The sequence below is a fragment of the Scyliorhinus canicula genome, chromosome 20 (assembly GCF_902713615.1).
Source record: "Scyliorhinus canicula chromosome 20, sScyCan1.1, whole genome shotgun sequence".
NCBI classification, from domain to species: Eukaryota; Metazoa; Chordata; class Chondrichthyes; order Carcharhiniformes; family Scyliorhinidae; genus Scyliorhinus; species Scyliorhinus canicula.
This window is the reverse complement of record NC_052165.1, coordinates 49,718,516-49,732,082: the sequence shown is the minus strand read 5'-3', so window position 1 is coordinate 49,732,082 and position 13,567 is coordinate 49,718,516. Positions and strand designations below refer to the sequence as shown.

General features: G+C 44.7%; 1 protein-coding gene across 3 annotated transcripts in view; it reads left to right on the top strand.

The window, feature by feature from the left end:
- Positions 1-13,567, top strand: part of itfg2 (integrin alpha FG-GAP repeat containing 2) — a 104,106-nt gene that overhangs the window by 48,160 nt on the left and 42,379 nt on the right. For all 3 annotated transcript variants that reach the window (XM_038780280.1, XM_038780279.1, XM_038780281.1), the window contains 2 exons: positions 8,646-8,737; positions 13,328-13,445. In XM_038780280.1, coding sequence (XP_038636208.1) covers positions 8,646-8,737; positions 13,328-13,445 — 210 coding nt within the window. The remainder of the gene's footprint in view (positions 1-8,645; positions 8,738-13,327; positions 13,446-13,567) is intronic.

The window sequence follows — 13,567 nt, the reverse complement described above, 5'->3', positions numbered from 1 at the left end:
CCAGCTCCACCTACACTCTGACATCACTGATAAACACCCATTTCTTAAAGGTGCATTTCTTAAACACCCATTTCTTAAACATACTCTCACATGGCAATATCAGCATGAGTTTGTGAAGCAAACTCTTTAACCTTTCCCCCCCACCTCCCTCCCAAATCTACTGGTTTGCCTTGTCCTATCTTCTCCTGAACCCTAATTGTGCCTTAGCCATGGCCTCCAATCAAGCCTCTAGATCCAATTGTTCACCCCCCACCCACTGTCTGTCATTGCCCTTTCCAGTGCTCTGGAGAACATCCACCAATGACACCTGAGGTCTGACCTGATAGCAGGACAAAGTCACAAGCAATGAGATCCTTCATCATCTGGAGTCAATAGCACAGAGACCACTCTGCAGAAATTTCAACTTGGATGAGCAGGCCATATCTCCCACATGGTTGATTTAGAATCCCTGAACAGACCTTCTTCTCATGGCAAACAACATCAAGGTGGTCAGTACAAATGATACAAGTAGACTTTGATAAAGAGCATCTCAAAATTTTGCATTCCAAACCACCTTTCCTTAGAAAATGCTGCAGCTGATTGGTCCATGTTGAGACAAGCAACTGCAGAAGTTTCCCCAGCACCAGCAATGGCAACATGAACTGCCAGTTTTGTGGACTTCATTCCTTTCCTTCATTGGACTCTTCAGTCAGAAGAGGACCCACAGAAGATGATGAAATTGCTTACAGCTTGGGCATACTCGAATAATAAGGACTCCACCATTATTGGCCTTTTTGATCCCTCCCTTTCTCCTCTCCTTGGTTGGGTCCTGGGGCCGAATAGTCAACCCGTCTCTCAATCTGGCTGGCCACAGTTGGGAAATGTTGGGGAAAATGTTAATCAGCTCCAGGCTAAATTATTGCACCCACAGAACTGCACCCCCACTCCCACCAAGCTCTCTACCCACCTCTGAGATAAAGTCAGGGCCACAGAGTACATAATAAGCACATTGCGCTAAACATTTACAAAATGCCGGACTGATCCCAGCTAAAGGATCGTGTCCAATTCTTTTGTATTTTAGGATGGGTCTCAAAGCTTTTAGAGAGGTCACAGGGCAGATATACACAAGCAACAACAGCAGGAGTAGACCACTAGAAGTACTAGAATGACACTAAGCAGGAAAGACTTGGTTTTGTGGAGAATCAGGAGTAGTTCTCCATAGGGTAGAGAAATTAATGGGGTGATTCGACAGTGATAATCTCAATTTTGAACAATAATGAAACTTAATCAAGGGTCTAGTGAGAAAAGCAAATTGAAGGAAATTAGTATTACAAGAGAAATTATGCTGGAGAAATTAATGGGATTGAAAGTTGATAAATTTCCAGCTCCTGATAATGAACATCTTCCAAAATTCTGTTAATTCTGGAACAGTTCCAGCAGTTTGAAGGGTGGCAAATATAACCCTGCTATCTAAGAAATTTAGGGAGGGAGAAAACTGAATCTGTAAAAAATTCATTTTTACAGGATGTGGGCTTCGCTTGCTAGGCCAGCATTTGTTGCCCATCCCTAATTGCCCTTGAGAAATTGGTGGTGAGCTGCTTTCTTGAACCAGTTAGTTTAATATCAGTAATAGGAAAAATGATAGTCTATTATAAAGGATGCAATAAGAGGACACATGAGAAAATATCAAAGGGATTAGACTAGTCAGCATGGGTTTATGAAAGTGCCATAGTGTTTCACAAATTACTAGGATTTTTAGAGGATGTAACTTGTCGAATAGATGTGGGTGAACCAGTGGATGTGGTGTATTTGGATTTTCAGAACGTTTTTGATAAAGCCCCACATAAGAGGTTAGTGTGCAAAATTCAACCACATAGGATTGGAAGTAATATATTGGCATGGATTGAGAATTGGGACCTCAGCACTCTGAGGCAGCAGTGCTATCCACTGTGCCACTGTGCTGCCTGTCAGATTTCAGTATTTGAAGATTTGCACCCATTGTTTTTCAATAAAGCTGAAAGTTTGGATGTGCTGTTTTTTAAATGGCCTATAGAAAATAGGTTTTAATGATTCAGTTTTACTTTCTTTATAATTTAGCAAATTATAAGGTAGAATTGTTTCAACTTATTTCAGTTCAAGTAATATGCCTTGAAGCCGTGAAGAGCCTCTTTCGTGTGTACAGTTGTGGCTAATTACTGGTATATTTTTAACTTTTTTAAAATGGCCTTTTTTCTTTGCATGTCATCCAAAGTCTGCTTGTGTAGCATTGGATAATTAGGATTGTTAGAGCAGCAGGGGCAAGCATCTTTCTTGGATGACACAGCAGGCTGGAAGCTTATTTTGACACCCTCCTTTACTTCAATGAGTTATTTGGTTTAGCATTTCCTGGCTTCACACAGCACTCTTCTTTTATATGAACGCTAATATTGTGGACTGTAATTAATTGCTCAATTTAAGTGTCTCAATTAGCTCAATTACCACTTTTTGTTGTCAGGAACCAATGGAATAGTAATTATAGAGAGGGTGATGACGTGTTACTCTTTTAAATAGAAGGAAGGATTGTTGTATGATTATCCAGGTGATGGACAATGCTGTAATTGGAATATATCCCACTTATGTCCAGTAATTGCTGCTGTGTATTAGACATGGTTCAAGAGATCAGAGTGAACACGAAAGGACATGGACATCATACAAGTTATTTAAACATGATGCTCTGACCTCAATTTGATGATGCCCAGACAAATCTGGGTGATTACTTCCATTCTTGTCGTATGTGCCCAATGTTTGAATTCCTGTGTTATAGAATCCGAATGACAGCCTATACTTCCTACAATTTTGATGATGTCAGTCAAGTGAATCCAGTAAAACACATCTGACACCCAATGTTGATGGTGTGAATTTGGTTGATTGCAGGTCAATTCTGAGAATTAAAAAAACTAATTTTAGCAGATCAAATGCAGCTGGATTTCAATGTAATGACAATAATATATACCAAGCAGCAATATAATGAGCACACATATTTTATTTAAAGCATATGACTGTAAAACCTTCCTTCTACTGAGTAAAGTATCATTAACTGAGTCACTTTGCCACATTTAAAAAACAAAAGTTATTTTTACTGTCATTTGGTTGCTACTTGCTCATAGTGTACATTCCTAGTTTAAATTTACTTTGTAAACATTTCTAGATTTAGTTACCATGATTTTATAATATTTAAGAGGCTTGTGCATTCCAAATGGACTGCCTTCTAGTTTACCAAAAGAAGCAAGGATGGAAGACTTCCGGTGAGCGGTCGCGGGAAATGTGGTCCTCATCCTGAAAACTTGAAATTGGAACTTTTAGCCCAACAATAGACTGCGAAACCCGGAAAAAAGACCCAACACCACCACAACGAACAAGGCATGCCAAGCAACAACTTGATGAGCTGAAAGGACGACAGAAGTAGCAACGGCCTGGGGTGGAAGATTGAGGAGATAACGAACATATGGGGTGACGAGGAATCAGCCGCACCCGAATCGATGGGCCGCCAGGACATTTGTCAGACTACCCCACCGATAGACAAATTGATGGACCTCCTGACACAGGAGCTCCAATTGCACAGAGAAATGATGACGAATGTGAAGGTGGCGGTAACGGAGGCACTGGTCCGCTTTCAAGCAGCGCTGGAAAAAGCAAAGTGGCGACTAGAGACACAGGAGGTGACAATCCGTGAGCTAGAAAAGGCTGCGACCAGCCAGAATGACCGGATCGCGTCACTAGACACACAGATGGCAAAGTTGGTGGTGACGCAAGGGATGCTGGAAGGGAAAGGTCAAAGACCAAGAGAACCAGTCAGGCTGTCAAAACCTCCGCATTGTGGGCCTACTGGAGGGCATTGAGGACACGAACACTACACAGTATGTGGCAAGCTTGTCGGAGGGGAAAGCACTCCCAAGCCCCCCGAAGCGGACAGAGCCTATGGGTCACTCCGGCCAATGCCGGAGAGCAGCTGCGGGCCATCATCACAAAATTGCATCGGGACCAAGACCTGGAAAATATCCTGAATTGTGGATGGCACAATAGTCATGTAAGTGGGCGGGACACTCGATTCGTGTGTATTAGGACATTGAGGCAGACCTGGCCAAGCGCCGGGCGGAATTCAACACAGCCAAAGTGGCCCTATACAAAAGCCAAGGGCGGTTTTTGATTCTGTACTGTGCTAAACTCTGGGTGACTTTCTAGGGTAGGGAGTACTACTCCACTGCACCGGCAGAAGTAGACCAATTTGTGCACCAACAAGGGCTTGGTAGGCAGTGACACCAGCAGTGAACCAGAACTTTAGTTTCATAGGTTTAAAAAGAGGAGACTAATTACGTGGGATAGTTCTGCCTCGTCTTTGATCTGACTATGAGTCTCAGGAAGGAGGGGGTGAGTGTGTTAGGACACAGAAATGGGTGAGGAGGGGGAAAGGGTAGAGGAAAAACGATGGGTGGGGGAAGGTGAAGATTGCTTGAGGAGGGCACCTACTTGCGGGTGAGCACCGCACTAGTGGGTGAGCTAGCACAGGGAAGTACGGGTGAGGGGGTCAGCGGGAAAACTCCTGACAGTAAGAGTGTGCCTGGTGGGGAGGGGGAAAGAAAACTCTAGAAAGTAGGGGGCAGTGGACCCATGGAGTTTCAGACACCGAGGGGAGAAGGAGTTCTCCTTCTTCTCCCAGGTCCACAGACTATATACCAGGATCAACTTCTTTGTAGTGGGGAAAGCAGTGCTTCCAGGCGTAGTGCAAGCGGAGTACTCCGCGACAGTAATCTCCGACCATGCTCCACTCTATGTAGATGTAAGGCTGGGGACAGGCCAGGTGCAACGCCCCCTCCCTCTCCCATGGAGGCTGGACACGACCCTCTTGGCCGATGAGGCATTCTGTCAAATGATAGAACAGGCCATAGACGGGTACGTTACCAACAACCAGAACGGGTAGGTATCACACTCCACGTTCTGGGAGGTGATAAGGGGGCAGTTATTGCATACAAGGTGCGCAAAGATAGGAAAGAGAGGGCAGCTAGACAACAGCTGGTCGACTCCTTACTGGAGGTGGATCGTCAGTACTCCTCGGCCTCGACAGTGGAACTACTGGCGGAGGGGAAAAGTTACAAATGGATTTTGACCTGTTCTCCACTGGGAAAGCAATGCACCAGTTCCGGCAGACATGGGGAACCATCTATGAACATGGAGACAAAGCCAGCCGCTTGCTGGCTCACCAGCTGAGAAAGCAGGCAGCCACGAGGGAAATAGTGCAGGTTAAAGCCAAAAGCAGGAGGCTAGTTGCCGCAGCAGAAAAGATCACCAAAGACTTTGTAACTCAGCCCCCGGAGGGGTACTTGAAGATGAATCAGTTCCTCGACGGACTGGACATGCCAATCATGGGGGAAGATAAGAGGTGGGGTCCAGAAGCACCATTAGAACTGGGGGAAGTCATGGAGATTATCAACTCCATACAGGCGGGGATGGCGCGAAGCCAGATGGATTCCCGGTGGACTTGTAGAAAAGATTTATGTCAGCATTGGTCTGGCACTTGCAGGAGATGTTTGCAGACTTGCAAGTAAGGGGCACCCTGTCAACAGCACTGTCACAAGTCTCAATATTGCTTATACCCAAAAAAGGGCAAAGACCCGAGTGAGTGCAGGTTGTATAGGTCCATCTCATACACAACGTAGATGCAAAGGTCCTGGCGAAGGCCTTTGCGAGGCGGTTGGAGAGCTTTGTCATGGCAGGCAGCTAACATTGAGTATCAGGCACCTGCTGAACATGATTATGACCCCATCCGGGGAGAGAATAGCAGAAATTATCATCTCCATGAGCGCAGAAAAGGCCTTCAACAGAGTCGAACGGAAGTACCTCATAGAGGTAGTGGAATGGTTTGGGTTCGGACCAGGGTTCACCACCTGGGTGAAACTACTGTACAGTGCTCCCATGGCGAGTGTACGGACAAGCACCACCAGCTCTAAATACATCCAGCTGCACAGAGCGATATGGCACGGATGCCCGCTATCCCTGCTGCTGTTTGCTCTGGCAATCGAGTCGCTGCCGATCGCCCTCAATGGTGAACTGCTGGAGAGGTATGCAAACGAGGGGGACAGAGAGCACAGAGTTTCACTCTATGTGGATCACCTCCTGCTCTACATCTCAAACCCCCCCGGACCAGCATGGAAGGATAATGAAACTCCTAAAGGAGTTTGGAGCCTTGTGTTACAAGCTTAGCCTGAGCACAGATTCGCAGAAACATAGCAGTGTAGAAAAGGCCCTTCAGCCTATCAAGTCTGCACTGCAGCATGCAAGGCACCTGATCTGCCAATCCTAATCCCATTTCCCAGCACTTAGCCCATAGCCTTGAATGTTAAGACGTGGCAAGTGCTCATCCAGGTACTTTAAAAAGGATTTGAGGCACCCTCCTCTACCACCCTCCCAGGCAGTGCCTTCCAGACTGTCGCCACCCTCTGGGTAAAAACGTTTTTCCTCAAATCCATCCTGAACCTCCCACCCCTCACCTTGAACTTGTGTCCCCTCGTAACCGACCCTTCGACCCAGGGGAACAGCTGTTTCCTATCTACCCTGTCCATGCCTCTCATAATCTTGTACACCTCAATCAGATCTCCCCTCAGTCTTCTCTGCTCTGGCAAAAATAACCCAAGCCTATCCAACCTCTCTTCATAACTAAAATGTTCCATCCCAGGTAACATTCTGGTGAATCGCCTCTGCACCCACCCAAGTGCATTCACACCCTTTCTATAATGTGGTGACCAAAACTGCACGCAGTACTACAGCTGTGACCTCACCAATGTTCTATATAACTCCAACATGACTTCCTTGCTTTTGTAATTTATGCTATGATTGATAAAGGCAAGTGTACCATATGCCTTTTTCACCATCCTATTAACCTGCTGTTCTGCCTTCAGAGATCTATTTACAGACATGCCAAGGCCCCTTTGTTCCTCAGGACTTCCCAGTGTGGTGTCATTCACTGAATATTTCCTTGTCAAATTGCTCCTTCCAAAGTGTTATCACCTCACACTTTTCAGAGTTAAATTCCATCTGCCACTTTTCTGCCCATTTGACCATCCCGTCTATATCTTCCTGTAACCCAAGACTCTCGGCCTCACTGTTAACCACCCTGCCTATCTTTGTGTCATCCGCAAACTTACTGATCATATCCCCAACATAGTTATCTAAGTCATTTATAAAAATTACGAATAATAGGGGACCCAGGACAGATCCCTGTGGTATATCATTGGGCACAGGCTTCCAGTCACTAAAGCTGCCGTCTGTCATCACCCTCTGTTTCCTACAGGCCAGCCAGTTTTGAATTCACCTTATCAAGTACCCCTGTATCCCATGTGCATCCTTTATAAGTCTCCCATTTGGGACCTTGTCAAATGCTTTGCAGAAATCCATGTAAACTACATCAACTACTCTACCCTCATCTACACACCTGCTCTCATGCTCAAAAAATCCAATCAAAGTTGTTTGGCATAACTTCCCTCTGACAAAGCCATGCTGACTATTCCTGATCAAACCTTGCCTCTCCAAGTAGAGATAGATTCTCTCCTTCAGACTTTTCGCCAATAGTTTCCCTACCACTGACGTGACATACTGGTCTTTAGTTCCCTAGCTTTTCTTTCCAACATTTCTGAAATAGTGGGATCACATTAGCTGTTCTCCAGTCCTCTGGCAACAGAGAGGAGTCCCGTGGCCAGAGAGGAATTAAAAATTTGTTTTCGAGCCCCTGCAATCGCCTCCCTCGCCTCCCACAGCACCCTGGAACACAATTCATGAATTATGTCCATAAATGTTTAGAAGAAAGCAGAGATAATAAATTAATTAAACACTGTTAACTAAATAACACGGGAAGCAATGAACCAAATAAGTAAAGTAGGCTAGAATCCTAAAATATGAACAGGGAATGCTGGAAATACTCAAAGGCCAAACACCATCTATGGACAGAGAAACAGAGTTTATGGGCAGGATTTTCCCCATCCCTTGGGGGTGACTCCCAGAGCAAAATTGGAGAATCTTGTGTCAGGGTGCCAGCACAAGCTTGCTGTTTGATAGTGGCAGCAGCTAACTGGGTTTAATTAAGATCTTGCTTGTAGTTAATTTTGTGACGCTACTAGGATCTTCTGATGGTGGACTGTCCCCCTGAGGCGCACAAGTCTTCCTTTAAATCCCATATCGTTGGAGCCTTGGGTGCCATTTTGAGGAATGGCACTCCCTCCAACTGTAGCAACACCTTTTTTTTAACTCTTTGCAACACTTTAGGATGCTTCCATTTCCAAGCTGTGGCAGTAACATATCTAATCAAGGGAGTGGAGGGAGGAAAGGGAATACAGTTGATTTGTTCCTATTAGTAAACACAAAGCTTCTATTAGACAACCTCAGGAATGCATCGTGATGAAATCATGAAGATGCCGTATCTCAATTACCCTACAAGGAGTTGTGAAAAGGTTAGAATGAAAACTTATGTGTTAATCTGACACCAACAGAAAAATATTAATTTCTAAGGTGGTGAGAATATTTTCTTTTCTCCTGCTTAGCTTGCCAAGACATCTTTTTTCCCTCTAAAGGTTTGATGCATATCTAATTGGAGTCATATTCATCAATAAATTGAGTAAAGCTCTATTGTCTCTGCACAGGTACACTGAAGCTAATGGATGGGTCAGATAAACTCCTGTGGTCTGTTCAAGTAGATCATCAGCTCTTTGCCTTGGAAAAATTAGATGTTACAGTGAGTATTACCATGATAGTCACTAAAGATTCTGCATAACCCTGCTTCTAAACTGCTTTCTTTTATCATCTAAATATCACAAAATACCAAGCTATTTCCTGAACCTATTCACATAAATTGAATTTGTCTGTAATCTTATAAATCTTAATGATTGAAGTCTATAAATACAATGGCGCTAAACAGGTATGCAAGTCTTCAGCATAATGGACAGAAATAAAATGCCCATTATTGGCCTGAAGTACGCTGCCTGCCATATTGATATAGGCAAAAAATAGCCATCCAGGCCTGAGTGTGAAAAAGGTGTATTACTGATGCAATATTAGTTTGGCCTGAGCATCTTCAGGAGAAACAAAAACAGAAGATACTGGACGGTCTCAGAAGGTCTGACAGCATCTATGGACAGTAAAAAGTCTTACAACACCAGGTTAAACATGTTTGTTTCAAACACTAGCTTTCGGAGCACTGCTCCTTCCTCAATGAGGATTTTGCTGTAAAATACTATATATTATTGATAAGAGAGGTCTGATCAGGAAAGGCTGAACATGTTGGACTTTAACCTGGTGTTGTAAGACTTTTTATTGTGCTCACCCCAGTCCAACGCCGGCATCTCCACATCATGGCTGGCATCTATGGAGAGAGAAGGCAGCTAATGTTTTGAGTCTGAATGACTCTTTGTCAAAGTTTCGAGTGCTGCCAGATCTGCTGAGATTGTCCAGCATTTACTGTTTTTGTTTCAGATTCCAGCATCCGCAGTAATTTGCTTTCACCTTCAGAAGGGACAATATGGGTGCGCCATTGGCCGGTCGATTAAGGCCCGAGGTCTATTTTAAGGCAGCACGGTAGCATGGTGGTTAGCACAAATGCTTCACAGCTTCAGGGTCCCAGGTTCAATTCCCGGCTTGGGTCACTGTCTGTGCGGAGTCTGCACGTTCTCCACGTGTGTGCGTGGGTTTCCTCCGGGTGCTCTGGTTTCCTCCCAGTCCAAAGATGTGCAGGTTAGGTGGATTGGCCATGCTAAATTGCCCTTGGTGTCCAAAATTGCCCTTAGTGTTGGGTGGGCTTACTGGGTTATGGGGATAGGGTGGAGGTGTGGGCTTGGGTAGGGTGCTCTTTCAAAAAGAGCCGGTGCAGACTCGATGGGCCGAATGGCCTCCTGCACTGTAAATTCTATGATATCTATGATAATGCAAACAGGCTGTTCCTCCTGGATCTCACTAGTTCGGACCCCTACGTAAAAGAAATCTTCAGTGAATTGGTGTTTTTTAAAGAAAGGATGGAATTATAATGATAATGATATTTTAACTACAAATTACTTTATTCTCTCATGCAGGAGATATGTTAGGGTGGGATTTTCTAGCCATACCTACTGCTGGGATTGTCTAGTCCCACTGAAAGGCAATGGAATTTTGTCTAGCTCGTCTCATTCCCTGCACTGGGTCCCGCCACAGCAGGGCTACAAAATCCTGGTCTTTGTCTCTTGTGTATTTTCTCATAAGGTGACTCATTGAGCAGGGAGCCTCTGTGATCGCATTGGTTACAAACACATGAGGGAGCAACTTTATTGCCAGCTTTTTCTTCACAAATCCAGGAGTGGTTTCATGAAAAATATGGATATGATACGTTAAAACCAGCTTTATTACTAGCACAGTATTAAAATATCTTTAACATCACATCAGAAAATAGCTTACAATTACCTTTAAATAATGCTAATCAATACAGTAAATACAGGAACTCTTAACTGCAATCTTTATTCCACTCAAACAAAAAAAGCTCAGCTATCAATCCACTATTCAAATACATGTAGCAATCCGGAATACCTGTTTTATAGAGAGGTCCTTTGAGAAAGAGATTTTTTGACACTGCATTAAAGAAAATACCTGAATCCTGCCAGAACCATGCAGAAACTGTGGCAGTATTTCTTCAGAAGCTGCTTCAGCATGTTTCAGCTCATCTTCTAACTTCCTGGACTTACCTTCTGAACTGCCTGGAAATAAACTGCCAATCTATCCATAGACGTATATTTTAACTGAACTGAGATGCTTGACTTCTGCTCACACCTCCAACTAACACTGTTTTTCTACAAAATGCCTGATATCTTGGCTCCTCCCAGTAATCACAAAATCTAATTAACTCCACAAGGAATCCCTTGAATGCAAACAAATTCCATTGCTCAAGCCTTTGCAATGCTTTAATTACACCCCTGGCTCCCAAACCTTTCAACCCAGGATTCTTAAAAAAAAACCTACTAACCCAAGCTTTTAACCCTTACTGCACCAAATATCTATTATACAACATATCTGAAGTTCTTACATTCATCAAAAATGGTCTCCTGCGCAGACTAACGGTGGCGGCCGTGGAGTGAGTGGTTACACACACGGCAGCTTCGGCATGAAGGCGTGGATTTGAGCTCTTTTTATTTTGATGGGAGAGTATAGCTGAAAGTGTGGAGGAGACGTTGCCCCCCTGGGAGTGACATGTCTGCTGGTTATCAGACCCGTCAGAAGAAGGTTAAAGACCTGGCCAAGGAACTGGAAGATGGCGGAGGGGAAGGGTCATCGCATGTTGGAAAACCACAGATGGAGCAGCTGATGGTGTTTATCAGAGAGGAGTTCTGCCAACAAAGAAGTTAGATGCAGGAAGACCGAACGAAGGCAATCGAATGAGCGGTTGCAGCCCTGAAAGGCTCGATGGAGAGAATCGGGAAGTGCTTGGAGGCACAGGGGTCGCAGATCCGGTAGATGGAGAGGGTGATGTCTGACCACAGTGATCTGATGGTGGCATTGGAGGCGGAGCTGGGGCTTCTGGGGGACCTTTGTAAGTCGTTAAGAGCAAAGTTGGAGGAGCAGGAGAACAGATCGAGAAGGTAGAACCTGTGTATCTTTGGCCTGCCTGAAGGTGTGAAAGACACGAGCGCTACGAGATAAGACACGAGCGCTATGAGATACGGCTCGAGGATGCCTGCGGGGCTGGTGGCGAAGGGGGTGCTGGACAAGGCCCCAGAAGTGGATAGAGTGCAAAGATCCTTATAGGAGGCCAATGACTTTATTAATAAACTGGGGGATAACTTATCATTGATGGGAGACAGAGGAGTTGGAACAACGGAGTTCGGAGGATGCTGTTAGTGTGGGGGCTGGAGGGTGGTGGAGAAGGGGGATGCAACTTGGCAGTGTTGGAGGAGAAGCATGGTCATGGGCGGAGAAGGGGGCCATCTTGGAGGTGCCTGGTTTAGGGAGAAGAGATCTCGTGTCTTTACGCTCTTGAGGAACTGGAAGGCGGTGGTGGTCTTTCTGCAGGAGAGTCACCTCTGGATGAGGGATCAGGTTAGTTTCATGGATGGGTCAGGTATTTCACTCGGGACTTGACTCGAAGCTATGGGGACGGCCATTCTGAGTAAGAAGATGATGTTCGTAAGTGCCAAGGAAGTACGGGACCCAGGTGGGAAAGTTAGCCGGGTACTGGAGGGGACGCCGGTGGTGCTAGTGAATGTATATGCAACAAATTGGGATGACAGGGTTCATGAGGGGGCTGCTGGGAGCAATTCCAGACTTGGCCACACACCAGTTGATTATGGGAGAGGACTTCAATTGCGTGCTGGAGCTGAGGGTGGACAGGTCGAGCCCCAGGTCAATTAGAAGGCTGCAGATGGCGAAGGAGCAGGGAGGTATAATGGAAAGGATGGGAATGGTAGACCTGTGGCGGTTTAAGTTCCCGGGGAGAGGGAGTACTCCTTCTTCTCACAAGTATACAAAGTATACTCCAGAATTAATTATTTTGTGGTGAGCTGAGATGTGTTGATGGGGTTGCTGGGGGCAGAGTTTGCGAGAATCGTAATTTCGGACCAAGCGCTGCACTGGCTGGAGGTTCAACTCAGCTTGAGGCATGAACAGAGGCAGGGATTGAGGCTAACCCCGGATCTGTAGGCTGACAGGGGGTTCTACGATAAGGTGCCGTTGGTGATTTCGAGTGGTGTAATTCGACGCCTACTTGAATGAAACTTACCTATGAAACCTACTTACCGACCATTTCAAATGTAGGATATATATGTCTTTGAGAACTTGGCCTGGAAGGTGAAAGTGATCAGAGGAGGGAGAATTGTTAAACTTAACATAAAATAAAACTCATGCAAATATATATATTAAACTTAATACTCTTAACAGAGCAAAATTAGAAATAACATTCTTATGCAAATGCTCAAGTTAGACTGTTAAAAAGGAGCATTCTGGAAAGACTTGTTCTATTTAATGGAGGCATCTGTTGAGAGTAGAATTTAATAAAAGTTTGACAATTCTTCCTCCTATTTCCCTATTTCTAGACCACATCTTAGTCTGCTGGTAGTTTACAGACATCTGTGCTGTCAGTAGTTTGAGACACATGTTGGAGGTGCATGTCATTTAAACCAATTTTGGCTTTAAAAACAATAATGATCTAAAGTGAACAGTGCTGTGGCAGTCACATTTTGAATAATTTCAGGCCAGAAGGCAATATTTCTATGACATACATACACAGACGTTATTGAAAGTAGGTGTGCACAACTGTTTTGTGGTATGTGTATATTGAGACAAGCATAATTGTCGTCTGCACTTTCTTTAGGGTGATGGACGAGAGGAAGTAGTGGCCTGTGCTTGGGATGGTCAAACCTACATCATTGACCAAAATAGGTCTGTTGTCCGATTTCAGTTTGATGAGAATGTCAGTGCATTTTGTGCTGGTAAGTGTCAGACTCAAATAACTATTCATTCATACGTAGGGTAGAATTTTAAGCCCCTCTCGCTGTCGGCATCTTCTGATCCTGCTGAAGTCAGTGGACTTTTAAATGGCTCACTGCATTTT